The sequence below is a fragment of the Melanotaenia boesemani genome, chromosome 2 (genome assembly GCF_017639745.1).
Source record: "Melanotaenia boesemani isolate fMelBoe1 chromosome 2, fMelBoe1.pri, whole genome shotgun sequence".
NCBI lineage: Eukaryota > Metazoa > Chordata > Actinopteri > Atheriniformes > Melanotaeniidae > Melanotaenia > Melanotaenia boesemani.
The window spans coordinates 16169812-16190943 of NC_055683.1; the positions used below are offsets into that span (position 1 = coordinate 16169812).

At 36.8% G+C, this 21132-nt stretch overlaps 1 protein-coding gene and 1 long non-coding RNA gene across 2 annotated transcripts; both read left to right on the plus strand.

The window, feature by feature from the left end:
• Positions 1 to 352: 352 nt before the first annotated feature.
• Positions 353 to 16700, plus strand: syt5a (synaptotagmin Va). Its single transcript, XM_041970555.1, has 10 exons — positions 353 to 426; positions 8883 to 9043; positions 9389 to 9403; positions 10461 to 10642; positions 12194 to 12271; positions 15079 to 15246; positions 15382 to 15549; positions 15632 to 15749; positions 15829 to 15962; positions 16491 to 16700. The coding sequence occupies exons 2-10, from the start codon at positions 8890 to 8892 to the stop codon at positions 16698 to 16700; spliced, it is 1227 nt and encodes a 408-aa protein (XP_041826489.1). The 5' UTR covers positions 353 to 426; positions 8883 to 8889.
• LOC121630320 lies at positions 8850 to 20792 on the plus strand. The gene is made up of 3 exons (XR_006008513.1): positions 8850 to 8863; positions 17524 to 17534; positions 20714 to 20792. It is a non-coding gene; the product is annotated as an uncharacterized LOC121630320 (long non-coding RNA).
• Positions 20793 to 21132: the final 340 nt, after the last annotated feature.

The following is a 21132-nucleotide window of genomic DNA, read 5'->3' on the forward strand; positions in this document are numbered from 1 at the left end:
ACATACTGTTTGTAGCAGCTGCAAGAAAAAATCAACAGTTTCTTTGAGCTGAAGCTCCACTCAGACATAATTTTTCTCTAATAAAAGAATAAGATTTTCCTCAGTGCAACACCTTTGCTGTGTATTTAAATAATTTCTTCAATACGTGGAGGATACCTTTGCTTGTCCTGCGGCAGAGAAACAAGTCTGATGCTTCCGTTGTGGACAAATATGCTGTAAAAGACAAGGTTTTGGCAACATGAGTGGACAGTAAGTAGCTGGTAGTGAGGGATATTGTGAAGATTAACACAGGAGGGGGAGGGGGAGAAGGAGAGGAGAGTTGTACACAACAACTTCCAATCAGTCAGTGACGGTGGATTTGTGCTGGAGGACATCTGCATGCAAAGGAAAAAATAAAGGAGGAAGAAACAAGAAGGACTAAATCAGGTAAGTAATGGAGTTTTTCTTCTGTGTTATGGCTGTTTTACATGATGTCACCCTTATTGTTAACAAAGTAAAACTGTTGTGATAAAACTGCTTACATTACAGCAAGAAAAGTGAATAAAGTTGCACATTTTGAATCTGAAATGCACAAAAACATAAATGCTTTGCATTGAATTAAGTGTGACCAGGAAATATTTGGTATTCTTTCTAAATATTTCTGCAAATGACTCCTCCTCTCACTATAGAAGTATTTCAGCTTTGCATTAAATTTGTGGCAAAGCAGCCATGATAAAACAACCACAGGTCAATGTTTCAGTTTTAAATACCAATATTTGCTTTTATAGAAGGGATTCTACGTCTTTTCCTGAGAAAGTTTGCCCGTTGGAGAAACATTTGATTTTACTCATTGTGTTAGGATGTTCCCAAAGTGGCAGAGATTAGTTTAAGTGGATTATTGGAGGCTAATGCACCTCTATTTCTAGCGTCTGTGTTCATGTGAAGCCACCTGCATTACAGTAGAATAAAGCCTAGAAACTGGATGCTTGTTTTAATCAGTCTTCGCTGCTGCTGCTGCTGAGATACAAGTAAATAACAGAAGAGCAGACTTTATTAGAAACAATTCCACTGATTTCATGCTGTTTGCACTTACTATAAACTTGCACTGGCTAAAATCATGTAGTTTAATACTGAATTAGCAGAAAAAATGACTAACATTTGTGTGCCTGTAAGCATCAAATGTCTGACCTTGCATTAATATATGAATAATAAAGCATTTTTATTTTATTTGGTCTGCAGCTCTATTACATGGATACTGGAGATTTAAAAATGGATGTTGCAGCGATGTTGTAGCGATGTAAAAATATTCAAGGCAAATAACTTTATATCTCTGTTTTGAATGTGTAATATTCAGGGAAAAATAAAGAGCTTGAAACAAATCAGAGAGGAAAGCAATAACTTAAAATCATCTGGAGATTATTTTCTTAATAAATCCAGCCCAGTCTGACCAAAGGAATTAAAAGAGGGTTTTGTTTGTACTTGTGTTTAAAATATAGTAGTATCACAACTTAAAAGCACAGAAATATTAGCACGAGATGGTAACATTTTACTTACTGTGGTTTTGTATAGAGCAGCAGAAATGTCACATAAATATATTTTCATGTCTAACTTTAATTACATAAAGGGAGAAATGCTTGGAGAACATTGGATCAAACTCGGTATTCTGGTGTGAAGCTTCAGCAGTGTAACACCACCACCACCCCTCCTACCTCTCTGAACGTAGCAGTTTTATGTTGTGCAGAATGAAGCTATGTTACGATTTGCAAAGAAAAATATGATCTTAACATTTTTGGAACCGACATAGAATTATTGATCCTACATGACACTTTTATTTAAAACAAAGAGGTCAGCGTGTTGGGGTTTAAAAAGGCAGAAAGAGCCACACTACGATTGTTAAGTGCCAAAGGTGTAGAAATTTTGGAAGTTTTTGAGTTGTGAACCAACATAAGTTTTATGCTTTCTGGAGCGGGACTGCCATAAATGAATAAGCTAAATAGTTAAAGATAAAATCTAATGTCAACCCCCCCCCCCCCCCCCCAAAAAAAAAACATTCAACTTCTTGCTGGACCAACAAAACACCCAACATAGATAATATATTTTTATATTTTACTACTTTTTTTCAGTAAAAATTAAATTTCATGAAGCTGAAATGAATTAATTAAACTTTAAAATGAACCATGTATAAGCCATGAGTAGTTTTAAAGAAACATAAAAATATTAATGTTACTATGAGCGCTTATCGAGGAAATTAGCTGCAGCTTCTTGAGTACTGGTTGTGTTACGTTCAATAGAGAATGTCTAATCTCTTTTTTGACTGATGAGGATCACAACTGTTTTTTTAGCAGACTGTAGCAAACAAGTGCCGTTAGCTTCGAGTTAAAACATGATCCCAGCATTTAGGGTACATACAGAAAACATAGCTCCCATTTTCAGAGATCCATCCAAAATCAACCTCTAATGTTAAATGTTGATGAATCTGAGTGGCATGTAGGTTTTTTTCCTTAAACACAGACCATCTTTTTCGGCAGATAAAAGGGAATAACTGTCCCATGATTCCTTGCAGCTGCAACATTTAAAGCTGGATTATTTTCATACAGTTGTGATAACTGTGGTCCATATGAGGAAAGATTTAATTTGACTTTTTTATTGGATAGCCCACCTTAATAACACACAATACTGCATCTTTATTTTTATTATTTATTATACTAATATATTTTATTTAACCTTATATAAACACAATGACACTATCTGGGGAAACGTATTATGTTTTGTTTAATAGATTTAGTTTTTAAGATTGTAGTTAGTTTCTTGTTAAAACACTGCTGTCCACACCCTGGACTGGACTGGACTGGTGGCCTACCAGTCCATTGCAGGGCCAACACTGAGAGACATCCAACCATTCACACTCGTGCTCCAGTTCTTCCTTAAGTCCTTGGTATTTCTCCAGTTTGTCATGCTTCTTTTTCCTGACATTTCCATTATTGGGGATGGCTATAACCATCTCTACGGCTTTCCTTTGCTGCTTACCCATGTTCTCAATGTCCGGTTGGTTGGCCACCATCATTTTATGGGTCTAAATCTAGAAGTCTCACAGGATCTCAGCCCTCTGATTCTTCCACACCTTGGGAGGTGTTTCCTATTATGGGGTCTCCAGTCCTTATTCTGCACAGATGTTTCTGTCCACTATGCCAGCTACTTGGTTATGGTGTTCCATGTATTCTTTGTGTGCCAGTATCTTACACCGTGCTGTGAGGTCCTGGATTGGTTCAGGGGCCACTTTACCCAGCCTGCACCTGGGGTCCTCCCTGGTGTGGTTGTTCTGGGCTTTGATTGCCCTGGTACTCAAGGCTTGCTCCTGTGCTGTTATGACTAGCACCTCTGTGCTGTCCTTCAGTTCAGACCTCTCTAGATATTAGTAGGACTTGTTCATTTCTGCCACTTCAGCTGTCTGTTGGTGGATGAATGAATGACATTCCAGTGTCCCTGCTGTAGATCCTGGTGGTGTGGTTCAGTGAGTCAATGTCTTCCTCACTCTTAATGTACAGTTTGATGCCATCCATGTAGAGGAAGTGACTGATGTCGGCCCCATTCCTGAGTCGGTGGCCATAGCCAGTATTGTTGATTAATTTGTTTAAGGCAGGGCTACTCAATTCGGTCCTATGAGGGCCGCAATCCAGCAGGTTTTCCATGTATCCCTGCACCAACACACCTGAGTCAAATTAGGTGGCTCTAACAGCCAATCAGGTTCTACACAATGACTCATTAATTTGACTCAGGTGTGTTGGTGCAGGGATACATGGAAAACCTGCTGGATTGCGGCCCTTGTAGGACCGAATTGAGTAGCCCTGGTTTAAGTGGTTCAGGCCTGAGCACAACAGCAGTAGCAACAGAGCATCTCCTTGGTATATATCACATTTGATAGAGACTTGTGCAACTGGCTTGAAGTTGGCCTCGAAGGGGATCTGCCACATCCTCTTTGAGCTTGCAATTAAGGCTCTTAGAGTGTTGTTGATCTTATATGGCTTTAGGCTTTCCAGGATCCATGTATGTGGCATTGAGTCATAGGCTTTCTGACAAACAATCCAGGAAGTGCACAGGTTTGTCTGTCTGGTTTTGCAGTCTTGGGCGACAGTTCTGTCAACCAGCAGCTAGTGTTTTGCTCCTCTGGTACCTTTACCAATGCCTTTCTGTGTCTATGTGGCAACAGAGATCTATATATATATATATAAACTCCAAATTTCCTACTTTTAAGTCACCAAAAATGCACCATCATGATACCTTCCAGACCATTCCACACTGATGCATTTGTCTCACAATTTCTGATTTATAAATAATTTTTTCAATATCGAAGTTAGTTCCTTTTCTCTTTCATTGTCTCATTTCCTACGGCATCACTGTAGTAGTTTTTATGATTTAAATGATACATAAGTCATACCTGTTATAATTTTCCTGTAGGGATTAATGAAGTATTTTTTCATTCATTTAATTTATTCATTGTAAGATGTTTTTATTAAAACATCTACTTATTGGGAGAATTAAATTTCAGCAGGGACCAGTGCTCCTCTGGTTCCATCCCTTAGTCTGTCATTAACCTGAAGATGAAAACTAATAAAATGTTTAAGGACCACCTTCGAACCTGATAGGGTCACCATTGATCTGAGCACATCCTACCATCGGAGCAAGTGGCAGCATCTGTAGAAACATGGCTTTTAAAACAGCTGTACTTCTTTATGGAAGATTGTTATTTTTACACTAAATGTTAAAAAGATATAAAAGCTACTTGTTGAATTCTTTGAAACTGACTGCTGTCTTCTCTTGTGATTAGACTTTAGTGGTTCTTCACCACCCAATAACACTTTTTATTGTTCCTGATCTGGTTCATTTAATATGCCAGATGAGAGTGCACAATAAATACAAAGTTTTTTTGACCAACCAGTCCTCTGCTGGTAAGACGTTTTTATCTGTACCAGAAGAAGCTGATGACTATGCAGATTTCATTTAGTTTAAAATGTCTTCCTGGCTTTGCTTCAGTCTGCATTTAATTTTCAAACAGGTCGCCTGTCTGTCAGAGACAGTCCTGATCCGCGTGACTTTACTCTGACTTCTCGGTCGGAGTTCAGCCTAAATCTGCTGTGACCCAGAAATGACAAGGAGTTATCATCCAGATCTCGGGGTGTTTAAAGCTTCGGTTAAAAGGTCTTTATGCAGCACAGAGTATGTATGATGATAAAAGTACGACACAGGACTCAAAGGATGCTTTTATCTAAAGTACTTATCAGCTGACTCAGATTGTGGACATTTACGTGACTTCAGGTTTTAGCCTTTTGATGTGATTGACCTCTGATGTACAAATGTGTGAAGCATCAGCTGAGGTATGAATTTATTTATCAACTTAATTAACTATAGTTTCAGTTGGTAAAGTTACAACTTCCATCTGATAATAAAGGAGTAGTTGTATGAAATTGAATTTAGATGCAAAATAGCCTACTGGGAAAGAGAAACATCTGGCATTTATTCCCTCTAATCCTCTGCATATTCAATCTGGGGGCAACAAGAGGCACTGTTACAAATCTTGCAGAGTTAAATCAAATCAAATTCTGGAAATATGCTGCATCTGTTTGTGCAGGAATGGAGGTTTGAGTCAAGAAGTGAGAGAGGACGAAGAGGTGAGAGAAGAAGATGGTGGCAGGAAGGGCGGGGAAAAGGGAGGAAACCCAGAGCTGCAAACTGTCCTTGATTTGTTTAAGCCCAGGATTTTTGGATTACCTCAGGCAATTAATCTTGTTACATTGCAGAGCAGCGAGGGCGCCGAGTGTGGGAGGGGGGTGCTTAAATGCCACTGTTTGCATGTGAGTGTTAGCTGGACAGCTGGACCTCTTTATAGGGCGCAAACATCCTGAAGCTAGAGGCATGACAATCAAAAACTGATGTATAAGAACCAATTTATTCCATTTTTCCTACTGGGACAAAAATAAAAGGTAAATCAAGTTTTCTATTCACTTTATTAACACACTGTTAAGCCTGGTTTAAACTGAATGAGACAGGAATTAGCCATGTTAATTATTTGTTTTTGTTATGGCTGTGTGTGCATAAGAAGATATAAAATGTATTTAACTGAACAGACAGTGATATCCTTACAAAATGATCCCATTAGATTATCAAACTTTTTTAATATCAATACTTAATGTCATACTGTTGTACAGTGAGCATTATTATCTATACTGCAAAATTCAAAAAGTAAAACTCATGAACAAAAAAACTTGAAATAAATGTTTTTAAAATTTCAATAAAAAATATAAATGAATAAATCTAATAAAAATAAAATTAACTTAAAACTTGATTCCAGAGTATTGAAATGCCCATCACTACTCCCAGATGCCAAATTTTTATAAATAATCAAATACAAGAAATCGTAAAACATGTTTATAGATAATAAGAAATAATCCAAAACGATATCAACAATGAATGATACCTGGGAAGTAATGATTCAACTGTAATTATTTGACGAGATGAGTCTACATGCACTTCTAAAATGCAATATTTGAATAACACTGCGCAACATTTTCCTGTCCATGATCGTATTTCCCTCGGAGTACATACAAACGTAGTGGCATAACTGCTTGTTATTTTCTAAAACTCTGGTCTTTTTTAAACATGGCAGTACCCACAGTCTAGTGTTATTTGCTAATGTGGGCGCTAACAAGCCTGTAAATAGATTACATGTAAATGTTATACTTTTTTGTTCTCCAGCTTCCCACTGCTGCTCGGCATCAAGTTTTCTTTTGTCTTCTGCTCATGTTATAAAAGTGTTGCTCCTGTTGTTTTAGAAGATGTTGAAAAGAGATGCGACACCGTTTTATGCGTATGTGCAGATGTAAAACGACTAAATAAATCAGATATATGGCTCTACAGATACAACAACATTGGAAGATTAGGGAGAAATCTAGATCTATTAATCCAGTTTCTCATAATCAGTTAATTGCCATTACCGGGTAAAGGATATCAGATTATGCTGTCTATGCTGTGAATAATGTGACAACTCCAGAAATCAGAACATTATCAGATTTCTTGTGTACATGTAAACAGGCTCATTGTCAATGTTCTGATTAAAGTTCTGAACTTTAACATCTTAGAGAAGGACAAATTTAAGAGTATATAATATTGCATATGGAAGTCAGTCTATAACACCATGTATAAAAATGTACCTTTATCTGACCTGCTATCTTAAAGTGCAAAAGCAGCAGATATCAGGTGAGGAGGCATATCATGGAAAGAAATACCAAAGGGATGAAATGATGACCAGAAAGATGATGATAACAAACAGGAAAAGCTAAAAAAAGATTATAAATATTTTGAATTATGCTTGAAATAAATGAGTGGTTTTGATTCCTGTTCACTCACCTACCATTTTCTAAACTCATTTTCTCCTGTTTAGAGAGAGAGAGAGAGAAAAACATGCATTACATTAATCTCTACAATTGCTTCAGAATTGGGAAATGTCTCAACTTGCATGATATTGGACTGTGGGTGGAGGCCTAATTGCTCAGATACTCAAATTTGCCTATACAATCTTTGTAATATAAAAATGTAAAATAATGAAACAAACACACTGGAATTTATTGGGGTTAAAGCATAAATGTGCACATTGGGTAAATACTTGAATTTCCACAAAAATCTTCAAAGCTCTTTGAAGCCCTGTATTTAAAAAATACTCTTCTCCTCTAGCTAGTGTTAGCTGCAAAGCTAGTCTAGCAATGGCAATTTGAATTAAATTGATTGTTGTATTTGTGTAATGTCAAAAACCATCACAAGGCCCCATTAAAGACACAATCCAATCCAAATATTATTCAATAAATTTCACTGTAATCAAATTATTAGCCAATAATAAGAAGAAAAACATCCATTATATGATCCATATGATATGATACTAGTCAAATTTATAATAACTGTGTTTATATGCAGCCAATTCATAAAATCTCCATCCTGAGCATGCATGGAGCAGTGGGAAAGAAAACAAATCCCTTTTAATTGGAAGGAAACACGTTCAGCAAGGGCAACCATCTGCCATAAGCAAGCTAATGCAAAGAGCTGACCTTGTGATGGAAGGTACAGACAGTGAATATGTGGGCCCTTCTTTTAAAAGCAGAATGTAGAACCACCTTTGAGTGCCTCAGTAATCTTTCTATGAGTTTACCTGAATCCTTGAAAAAGAAGCACCAGAGCACCAGAGGAATACTACTATTTTTAATACCCAAGTAGCACTCCATGCATTTTTTTTTTCATCTACCAAAAGATTGTTGATAGGATAGAAAAATAACATGTGTTCCAATTTCTAACTGTAAATTATAAGGTGGAGACAGCCATAGGTATTTTTCCCCTATGGGTGGTCATGTTTTAGATTTAGCAAAACAAGAGGGTAAAGGCTATGCAGCAAACAGAATTTTGGCTTAAGAGACTGAATCAAAGGTAACTGGACTCATTTCTGAATATGACATAATTCTACAAATTTAAGTCAAACAGTGAAACTTGAAATGGAGGACTGATGACTGTTCAGCTGGGGAGGGAGAGGATTAAAAAGATTAGAGCCAGGTGAAAGATGTAATTAAAGGATGTTTTGCAGAAGCACCTGAAAGAAAGAAAGAAAGAAAGAAAGAAAGAAAGAAAGAAAGAAAGAAAGAAAGAAAGAAAGAAAAAAGAAAGAAACAGGATGGTGTTAATGTGTTTTAAGCTTAAAGGCTGCGGCCGTGTCTGTGGACAGTTGGATATAATAATGAGAATGAGTGAGTGAACTACAGAAGACCTAATTGCAATTTTATCCTGGTGCATCAAATCTAATCTTTCTAGAAGAGAAAACAGTTGTATGTTGCTGACCATTCATCTTCTGGTGTTCTTTGATTTTTCAGAGCAACGATGCGACTGGTCGATGTTGCAGGGACGCGGTTCCGAAGGGCGGCAGAGGAGGAGGAGAGGGAGCCCCGACCGCCCCCACCCGCCACACACCACTCCAGTCACCAGTTTGCAAGCATGAAAAACAAGTTCTTCAATGAGCTCACACACCTGCCAAGTGAGCACCAAGTAACATAGACAGAAAATATTTTGTTTCAATCAGTGTGTTTAAAAGGGAAATCCCAACTTTCTAGTCTTAGTGGACATTATGTAATGTAAACTGTAATGTAAAACTATGTTATGTGGAGCAACTTTATTAACAGAAAGACAATTAGCCAAATTATTTATTATAAAGGGAAAGAATATAAACTAGGGTAAAAAAGAAGAAAGTGTCACTCTGACCTGTTATGTTTCACACCATGCCATCATCTAACCATCCTGTCTTTTAATTTTACTTCATTTACCATTTCATTTTTCCATCCTTTTATGTCATCTTCATGTGACCACTGCTCTTCTCTTCAAGATCATAAGCTCAAGAGTAAGTCCATTTTCATACAACTAATTTTCCACCCTTCAAGAACAGAAATGATGTTTTTCTTCTGCTGTGGGAGGGAGCTTTGGAACTGCAAGAGAAATTAATGTGATATGTGAATGCACTTGTTATAAACTTTAACACTCTTGTTTATGCTCCTTTGACAAATTCAAGGAAGCAGTACACACTGTATACATACATTGGTTTTAAGTCAACCCTTAAAGAAAAAAAAAAACAAAATGCTGTGTTTTTTTTGTACATTGGAAGCATGGTTTTGGAACATTTTTATGGTAACATAGAACCCATGCCCATGTAAAAGCCCATGTCCAACCCATAATCACCTAAGAAATCCATGTAAATTCCAATGTGAAACACATATTCTCATGTGAAATCATGTTTTACATGTGAAACGAACATGAAACGTGACCAAACACGAGTTCCACATGTATTCCCATAGTTTTCACATGAGATTATAAAGATTTAATTAGGAAATTTACATGCATTTACATTTTATTACCATGAAAATGTTCCAAATCCACATGTTCCACATGTGCAAAACCACAAATCACTTGTGAAACATGTTTTTCTGTAAAAGAATATTTGAGCTGATAAAGCCAGCAGCAACATGCTAACTCAGCCGGCTAAGAAACGATAGTTAGCATTTCAAATAAGCTTCCATTTAGCCGACTGAGAATTACTTTTTAATTTAAAACATACAGAAAGGCCAAAGTTAATATAATTACTTTGAGGGAATCCAATGGAAACAGAAAAATATACCAAACTTCACTTGACGTTCGTAATTGGTCTTACACATAGCATAAGTGATAGATTAAAGATTCAAGATCTTTACTGTCATTATTGAAATATAATGAAATTTTGAAAAGTTTCTTGGCTTAAGCATAGATAAATAAGTAAAATACAAATATCTAAAATATGTAAGAAATACGTAGGAAAGAAAAAAGAACACCTCTCTGTATTCACAGAAAATGTATCAGGATCAGCTAAGTCATCAGGTAAAGCAGCACTAGCCGACCTTTCTTATTCCTTTCACACCTCTTCACAGTGCCCATGTGGGCCGTGGGAGCCATCGTGGTAGTGGTCCTTGCTCTTGTAGGCTGCCTGGGATTCTGCATCTACAAGAAGTGTTTCAATAAGGGATCGAAGCCCAAAAAGGTCCGTGAAAGGAAAGGTGGACGGGGACGCAGGAAGAAGGACAAAGAAGGAGAGGATGGAGAAGAGAAGAAGGTGAGAAATAATATAAGCTGCTTTATAAATCTGAAATGCTTGGACAGTATTACACTGCTGTATCTGAGGCTGTGTTGTCCATTTGTGCAGTAGTTATGTTGATGAAAATAATCAGTTGAGCTCCAAGTTAGAGATTCACTCTATGAGTGATGGGTTTTGTTTACAATGAAGATGTCATGAGTACAAATACTTTCCTGCTTAGCTTGTATGAAAAAAATAAAACAATCCTGTTGCATTATCCTGTTTCAGCTAAGCTGTAGCTGTCAGAGAGATGGTTTCACATTTGACTCTAGAATCATCCACTCAGTGACTACAAAGTGTCCAGAGCCTGTGGTCCAAAACAAACCCATAAAACCTTTGCACCAGCATATTTGCTTGTGCATATAGTTTACAGTATTGACAGAGAACATAATCATCATCACATCTGACTTTGTTATCTGGCTTTGTTCAACATATTTAACACTTGGCCTGCTAAATAAAATTAAGGAAATTTTAACTTCTGTTCCTTCTTGGTTCTGGCAATCACAACAACACTATTTCTAGTATTGAATATGATGTCATATTGTACACCATAACTTGCACAGACTCTAAACAACTGCTGTTACTACTGGCACTATCAGTAGAAAGAACGACCAAGTCATCTGCACACCTTAGATCCAGTTTATTTGGTGTCATAGAAAGATTATCCATGTACATATTAAAAAGAACTGGTGAAAGTATACACATAGTTTAATCCTATTAGTTATAAAAAATGGAGCAGATATCCTCCTACACCATTTTGTTTGCATAAATATTTTAGTTAAGCCTGACGATTACAGTGAAATAAATAAGCCTGATATTATTCAAAAGGGCTGTTAGCCTGACATTTATCATTAATTTATAACATTTGTGCTAAGACAACAACTTCTGGCTGTTTTATCATCCAATATACTAAACGGGGCAATGACAAAACTTATGCTTTTTGCAAGAAAACAATGATGGTATAATATGGGTACTATTTTAAATTTTGTGCTTTTTCTTGAGTGGGTTAAAATATAACATTAAGGTGAGTAAGAGGACATCAGATGTTATCTTCACCCTCTGTGAGTCAGCAAGTGGAGGTAGCTGCAACAAGGGCTTTGCTGTGCTTTGCATCAGATTGTAGTCACTGCTTAACTGTCCACAGCTGTTTGGCTTTCATCCAGGTTAAGACTGAAATCAATGTTTAAACTGTGCACAACAGCTATAGTGCACCACGGCAAATCAAACAAAGAAGATAATGAAAGAGTCAGAGCTGCTGTCCACTTGTTATTATGCAGCTTGGAGACGCAGCTACAAGCATTGATGGGGAATAAAGGTATGAGGATAAAAACATAACTCATAAAAAACACCCTATAGAAGAGAGAAAATTGCGTCTATTTATATTTTCTATTGAATATTTCCTGGAATTTGTTTTGAGTCAAGATGCCTGTTGAAGGTTTTGCACAAACACTGGAGAATAAATTTAAACTGTGCGAGGTTAGAAATATCACCATTAACACCATTAACCACTAATGACTCTTTTTCTTCCAGGAAGAAGAAAAGGAGGAGGAGAAGGAATTTTTTGGCAAACTGGAGTACACACTGGATTATAACTTTACTGATAATCAGGTACACTATGATTTTTATTTATTGATTTATTTTATTTTCTCAAATTCGTACCTTTGTTTGATCAGGTAAGTTAACTGAGAAATAATTTTTATTGACAACAAAGACATGGCCAAGAGGCAGCAGCAAATTATACAGTCTCACAAATTAACTAAAAAAATAAAAATTCTGGAAATACCTGCAGATCAGGAACTGTGTCATGTCACTCAAACAGCAAAATGAAGAAAACCTCATTCTGGATTACTTTACAAGGCCACCTCATCATCATCGCACTTCCACTTTTTACAGAACAATCAGCTACGCCCTCAGCAGTGACTGTAAAAATTTAAAGGTTTTGTGGGAAAAGGACATTGGGTACGTGTTCGGCGATGAGGAATGGATGAAAATTGTTTCACAGACTGGAAAATACATAAGGGAATGTAAAGGTAAATTTACACAGTACAAAATTATGCAGAGATATTACCGGACACCAGTGAGACTGAATAGAATGGGTCTTAAATTGACTATGTGCTGGAAATGTCAAAAGGATGCAGGTACACTGATACATTGTCTGTGGGAATGTCCAGTTATAAGACCCCTGTGGTTGATTATTGTACGAATCCTGAGTGATTGGTTGGGTGAAACAGTGTCACTCTGTCCAAGACTCTGTTTGCTTGGTGATAGAGGACGATGTCTCATGTATCAAAAGGGACATTTTCCGTTATTATAGTTGGGATCTCTGTAGCAGCCAGGGTTATTCTTAAACACTGGAAAACTCCAAAAACCCCACAAGTTAAGGAATGGGTCAACCTGATGGTTAAAATGGCCTCATATGAGTGTATGCTCTACAAACTAAATAGCAGGGACAACACTATCGCACCAGTCTGGGGACCATTTTGGTCTCATATTACTATAACAGCCACCCAACAGGATAACTCCTGAAGGCTCCCTTACTGATGACTGTCTCATGTTTTTATATCTGGTAGCTATTGTCACACCCCATGTGTATTTATTTATTTACTTATGTTTTATATATTTGTGTTATACTTTATACGCGATAGCGCCTCATATGTCAAGGTCAATTTATGTCAACCTCTCCAATGTTAAAAGATGTTCAACAGAATGTTTTGTTACTCTGTCATGTAGGGGCGGCGTGGCTCAGCAAGGTAGAGCGGTCGTCTTGTAACCCAAGGGTTGCCGGTTCGATCCTCGGCCAAGTCGAGTTCATGTCGAGGTGTCCTTGGGCAAGACGCTGAACCCCTAATTGCCTCTGATGGGTTGTGGTCGAGCGCCTTGCATGGCAGCTTCCGCCATCAGTGTGTGAATGTGTGTGTGAATGGGTGAATGTGATGTATAATGTAAAGCGCTTTGGGTATCATCCCAGGTACAGAAAAGTGCTATATAAATACGGACCATTTACCATTTATGTCAAAAATGTTAATAAAAACTTGAATTATATAAAAAAAAAACCTAATAAAAATAATTGAAAACATAGTCATACTCACACAACAACAACAAAATAACCCCATCACAAGTTAAAAGCAGGTTCACTGATCAGAAACTATTGTTTTCAATAAATTATTTCAAGTAAATGGTTGGATCGAGGTGCAAAGTTTAAATGTGTTGGGTAACAGATTCCAGTTGTTAGAAGTGGAAAACGGAAATGAATAAAAACCAAAAGAGGGGTGAATTTACATATTTTAAAATGACTGAACCTTAAGTGGTGGTTGTTGCTGGAAATGTTAATTAGTAGACAAGATGCAGAAGGTTTACAAATGATCTTTTATAAATTAACTGCTACCAATGCAACAGCCTGCAGGAATGGAGGGAACAACTGAGTAAAGAAAATGATGAGACGAAATGGTCACCAGTAAAGTAATCTATTTACTTATATAGCACTTTTCAAGCAAAACTGCAGCTCAGTGTGCTTCACAGAAAAGAAAACTGGTTTTAAAATTAATTACTAATTTAAAATTAATAGTAGAAAGAATAAAACTAATTGATCACAAAATGCTTCTGCAGTGTAAAAAGAGATTAAAATGTGATAACATCCAGTTATATTTGAGGGTTTTTTGAGGCAGTCCTGTAGATTATATCACCATAATCTATGGTGGGAAGTATTGTCATTTTGAGCAGAGTGTGCTTTGCAGAATGGATAAAGGATGATTTGTTTGGTACAGGAATATGATTCTTGATTTAACTTTTGAGAGTAATATACTGATGTGAATGTCAAAGGGAAGTGAGCTATCTGACAAGCAACCATCCAACGAGGAGATATTGAGATGACAGGCAGGCTGAGGTGAGTTACAGTAGAAAAATAATGAATTTGGGTTTTAATTGCGTTTAATAGAGAGAGAACTTTAGAGACTGTTGAAGCTGTGTTGCAAAGAAGTCAGGGCAGCATTCAGATTGGGACTAAAATTGTAAAATCTAAAAAATTGTGTCATCAGCATATAAATGAATACGAGAACTGCCAGCAGCATAGACAATGTTTTTATATGAATCTTTATTAGGGATGGATCTAAAGTTGACCCCTGAGGAACACCCATAGATTGGGGCAGAGGATTAGATTGGTAACCCCCAGCTTGCACTAAGTGCACATGGCTGGAGATAATACTTTTGAAGCATGGAAGGTGTTCATCTGAAAGACCCATATTTTTGAACCTGCTTAGTAAGATGTTGTGAAACAACAATGCTTACACCCCTATGTTTAAGTAATTATCTGTTGAGCTCAGCAATGAGATTGCTTTGATTAAAATTACATTAGATTACAAGGGAATGTGTCAGATGTCATGGTTAACTCATCTCTTGCTGTCTCCTTCCCTCTCCAGCTCATTGTGGGCATCCTCCAAGCTCAGGACCTTCCAGCTATGGACATCGGTGGGACCTCTGACCCCTATGTCAAAGTGTACATGTTGCCAGACAAGAAAAAGAAATTTGAGACAAAAATCCAGCGCAAGAACCTCTGCCCTGTCTTCAATGAGACTTTTACCTTTAAGGTCTGTACGTGGAAAGGTTTTGATAATTTTACAAGAGACATTTTCTTATTATCATCAGATTGTGACCTTTTTTTAAAAAGAGTTTCAAGCACGTTATAGTAAAACTTTTACTTTTTATTGTACTCCCCTTTCCAGATACCATATAGTGAGCTGGGTGGTCAGACACTGGTGCTGCAAGTTTTTGACTTCGACCGTTTTGGTAAACATGATGTCATCGGTGAAATTAAGATCCCCATGAACTCTATAGACCTTGCTCAACCAATACATGAATGGAAGGATCTGGTTGGAGGAGAAAAAGAAGAGGTACACTTTTTTCCCATTGCAAACATATAATTGTAACTTAAATCAGTAACATAACATAACATGTATTTTCTGTTCCTGCCAGCAAGAGAAGCTGGGTGATATCTGTATTTCGCTGCGTTACGTCCCAACAGCTGGCAAGCTAACTGTTAACATCATGGAAGCCAAGAATCTGAAAAAGATGGACGTCGGAGGACTGTCAGGTGAATACTTAGAGAGGTGAATGTCAACAACAGCCAGTTCTGCTGACCTGTTGTCTCATATGATGTCTTTCTGTCCCAGATCCTTTTGTGAAGGTGGTGTTGCAACACAATGGAAAGCGACTCAAGAAGAAGAAGACATCAGTCAAACAAAACACGTTGAATCCTTATTTCAATGAAAGCTTTAGCTTTGAGATTCCCTTCTCTCAGATTCAGGTTTGTATATTTTGAAGTTGGATTTATTGGTTGTGCTAGCACTTACAAAATGACTGTCACACAGTTACCGTTACTCTGTTTGTGGTTATAATTGATTATCAAAGTAAAATTTGTTATTATTTTTTGTTTAAAATTAGTTTTCAGCTGTAGTCATGAAATTTGGCTGAGATGTTAATAATACATTTTGAACAAAACAAAAAGTTCTTCAACAGCCACCACAGTGCTTTGTGTTTAGTGCTAACAGCAAACACCTGTATGCTAACGTGCTAAGCTAATAAGGTGAAAACATTAAACATAACAATGGTAGAAGCTTTAATGATAGCACAATGAGAACACTGCGTGATTGAAAAAAACAATTTCTTACCTCGATTTCCTTGGTAATGCTGACAAGCACTTTCTTGGTTAGCATACATATTTGGCTTAAAACAACACACCCCTCAGTAAATCTTTTACCAACTTATACAAAACCTTCAAATTCACCAACGTGTACAAGGAATACATTTGACTCGTTTCGTTCTCCTTACACAGAAAGTACAGGTGCTGATCACAGTGTATGACTACGACAAACTGGGCAGCAATGACCCCATTGGCAAGTGCTGGATCGGTTACGGTGCCTCTGGCGTTGGCCTTCGCCACTGGTCAGACATGCTGGCCAATCCCAGACGTCCAGTGGCCCAGTGGCATACGCTGCTGCCTGAGGAGGAGGTGGATGCTGCTCTCAAGGCCCCCATCCGCTAAATACACTTCCACAGACATGCATAATTATGTTATGTGGTTGGTTTAATACTGAAATAAATCAACTTTAGGTTTTATTAAATTACATTTAACTTGAATAGAAACTTTCAATATGCGTTGTTATTTTCACACAGTTCTTTTTTCCTTTTGTAAGATTTCACTTTGTATGAAAATGTGCTTTCTATGTACTGAATGCATAATCTGCATAATGGGGACTTTGCAGATGCATCACACTTGTTTAAACATAGTGCGAATTAATATTCATTCACACTTCCAGTGACTAATTAAGTGACACAATAAATATACAAAAGGGGTATTCTGTCATGCCACAAAGTTAAGGCATCAACATACTAAAATATCAAACCATTTGAACTTTTTTCTTTTTTTAAAATTTGTTAGTATTTCTCTAAAAAAGAGCAGAAAATAATTTTCTTCTCCTGACTATTCAATGTAAGCTGGATATTTGTTGTCATCTGTCACCAACAAGAGTTGTTGGCATGTTTCTTATCATTGTCTGATCAAAATGATTGTGTGTCTGAAAGTATTTTTCATTAGGTTTTGTTTTTACCAGCTTAATATAGCAGGGCCCTAAGAGAGGTTCATCTAAGAAAGAGCCTTGAGATGCACTTATCTGATCCTTCTAAAATCTAGGAAAACATGCTAATAAATGTTGTGATTGAGTCAAAAACCCCAAAATTATACAGTTTGTGGAATGAATGTTAACAGAACAGATGAGATTAGATAAATTGTCAATTTAAATGAATCCTTACACAAGTTTCAAAACTGGATCAAGTTTTGCCTCATGGTTTGTCTTATTAGCCTATAGCTTGTCTGTTTGTACAGCCAAGCCAGTAAGCTACGTAAATAGCTTACTAGTAAGTACCTAGCTAGTGAGTACCTAGCTTACTAGCTAGTTACAAGGCTACATAAAATGGACCATACTAATTCTGTCCTTTTGAAGTGAAAGGAAGTAGAAACACATGTTGATACTTTCTGTTGGTCTTGAAAAGGACAAAATTAGTATGGTCCATTTTTGTAGCCTTGTAACCAGCTAGTAAGTGCCTAACTTACTAGCTAGTTACAAGGAAAAAAAAAAAAGGCCACACTAATTTTTTGTCCTTTTCAAGTGAAAGAAAGTAGAAACATGTGTTAATACTTTCTGTTTGGTTTGGTCTAAAAAATGTTGTTAAACTGCAATGTGTTGCTTCTTTTGCTCCTTTGACCTAATAGTTTTTACTTTGCCCTTATAACTTATCTTATAAACTATCAAAACTTGACTTTCCCAATCAAATTTTTAGTTGTTGGGTGAATGTTTGTGCTAGTTACTAGTGATTTGTCTTGTTTGGATGGAAGGATACTGCTTGCGATGTGAGTGTTTAATGATGCGTGTGTGTTTGTGTATTATTGTATGTTTCATAAAAATGTAAATCTGTATGTGGTTTCACTTTCTATTCATATGATGTGGTTGTAAATAAATAGCAGAATAAAAACAAATAACAGATGGTTTGGTGGATGGATGGATTTACGTCTGTGTGCACACACTTTTTAATACCTTCACTTTATCCTTTCATTTGGACACAAGCTGAAAGCTTCTCACACAATCAGGTAGGTGTGTTACTAAAAGCTGAAAACGTCACAGAGCTTTTAAAATACTATATAAATTAATAACAGTACTCCAGAGTGGGATTATGCACTCTTATATAAAAAGTGGTAACATTACCAGCCCTATACACGTTTAACTGTAATTTTGGAAGTGGAATTAATCGCTGCCATTGGTAAGTGAAAATAATCCAATTATGAATGCTTTATATATTTTTTTCTTGGCAAACGAAGCAAACAGAGCCAACTCTGAAAAGGTGAGTGTGCATGATTTATATGTGCATTTATGTGGCCTGACTTAGTATGGCCTGTGAAAGACAGGATTATCAGCCTGTCCTCTTTAGACCTTGTGTCATGCCGTGAGCCAAACATGTGAGGCAGGAATTAGTTTGGGGGAGGGGAAGAAAACATAATTACCACAAACAGGAGAATATAATGCAACAAAGGATGTTTATATACTGTGATAATATTTCCCTGACTTGTAGTTTCGCATATGTTGGTCTTTATGTATGAAAAAAAAAACACATCTTGAAAGAAAGAATCTTAATTATCATTAAAAAAGGTCATTTATGGCTGCCTATTAACCTAAAGGAGAAATTAATGGATAGTTTAATCATAGAAAAAAATCACTAAAATAAAATACGCATTTACAGTTTTATTGTTATTATTACTTATTTTGGCCAATACAACACATACAAACTCAACTCAGATGTTTTCCTCTTCAGTAAGGCTGCAATGCCAGTATTTTACCACATGAGGGCGACATTTATTTTGATCTCAGCTTGATGATGAGCAAACTTGCAGAAAACAGTTTGTATGGTTTCAATGTGCTCGATGGTCAGTAATTTTTTGAGCAGCTTCATACTTAAAAATAAAAAGGAAGAGACAAATACCTTGAGACAAATGCTCATTTGTCCTCCTTCTGATATAATCTTTTTTAAACATTGCATAAGGTCTCTAATGAAAAAGTAGATGCACCTAAAAAAATAAATTTAATAAAGAATAAATAAAAATAAAGACTAGCTTGCATGCTAGTAGCCAGGCCAGCTTTGGAGGGCATCCCCTTAAAATGTTTTTGTGACAGATTATTGGATGAAATTGGTGTAAAATAAATATCAGACATTTTATTGGCTAACAGTGCTGAACGTAATCAAATTAGCTGTGTGGACGTAATTGATGTCAGGTCAGCCAGGTAGATCACGTGAGCTCACCCATTTCACCTGCAAAATGCAAAAATGCCTCAACGAAAGACTACATTTAAATCATGAATGGACAAAGGAATATGGATTCATCTCCAAAAGTAGGAAGGATGATTGTAATGCATGTTTTATGCTGTGTCATTGTGATGTGGACTTAAACGCAAAGGTAAAAGCGCCATCGATCGACATGCTAGCACAGAGAAGCACAAGAGCAACAATCAAAATCTGTGCACCACTTCACTTTTTTTCTTTTTTCAAGAAGATACATCTCACCAGGATGACAATATATCTGCTGCAGAACTTTGTAAAGTTTAACACGCCGTCCAGCATCGCCAATCATACAGTAGTTTAGACTATGGAAGTTGTCTGGGGGATCTACAAAGACTCACCAACAGATAAAGGGGTAACCTGTGGAAAAACTAAAGCTAAAGCTATTTGTGAAAATGTCCCAGAGCATGTGGACTACATTAAAAAAAAAGCAAAACAAAAAAACTGCATTTTTCACTGGTGACTGATGCGTGAAACAAAAGTTCAACCAAGTGTTTCCCTACAACACTAAAGGCTAAATAATTCAACTTTTTTTCTGTAAAAATAATTTAAAATGTTCTCATTTGTTGTGAGGAAGCTTTCCTATAAACAATCTGTCTCTCTACACTAACATGGTTTTTGTCAAGTTTTATCCTTTCAAAATAAGAGTTCCATGGCAGACTACTTCGATGCACTGTGAAGCTTTTTTCTACTTCCTGTTTCCTTAACCAATCATATGCAGCTCCCCACAGTTGTCAAACAACCCAGTCGGCAAAGGTAATGGTATGCTTTTCTGACAATGTATGTCATGTCGGCAAAAGGTATGGAAGCTAGTGAAAGAAGGTAAGTTTAACTGTAAAGTTCATCTCCAGTAGGCTGGATTACTGTAATGGTTTTTTAACAGGACTTCCTAAAAAGTGCACTAAACATCTGCAGCTCATCCAAAACGCTGCTGCTAGACTTTTAACCAGGACTAAGAGATCTGAACACATCACACCAGTTTTGAAATCTTTACACTGGCTTCCAGTCAGTCACAGAATAGATTTTAAAACCCTTCTGCTTGTTTACAAATCCCAGAATGGTTTAGGCCCAGAATACATCTGTGATATGTTCAGAGAATATAAACCTAGCAGAGCTCTTAGATCCAAAGACTCTGGTCAACTAGTCCAGACCAGAGTCTTGATGAGTCAGAGTATGATGATTAAGGCAGGGTAGGAAATTCCTTTTGATAGGTTTTGTTTTAAACGGGGCAATAGTATCTAGAATTTCCTGGCATGTATTATTGAAATTGTCTAGGAGCTCATTTACTGATGACACATTTGTTTGCACACTGCTAATCGATGCAGCCAGAAACATGGTGCTAAAAATGTTTGTTGAGTTGGGTTTGAAACTGCGAGTACGGCTGCTTGATGTAAGCTTTTGTATGGCAGAATGCAAGTTAGTTTTGAATGAGACACCCTTATGGTCAGAGACACAGAAATCCAGGAGGTTTACATTATCAATGTCAACTCCCAGGGAGAGGACAAGGTCAAGAGTATGTCCTCTGCTATGGGTTGGATTTTTTACATGTTGGACTAAGTTAAAAGAATCTATAAGTCTAATAAAATCAG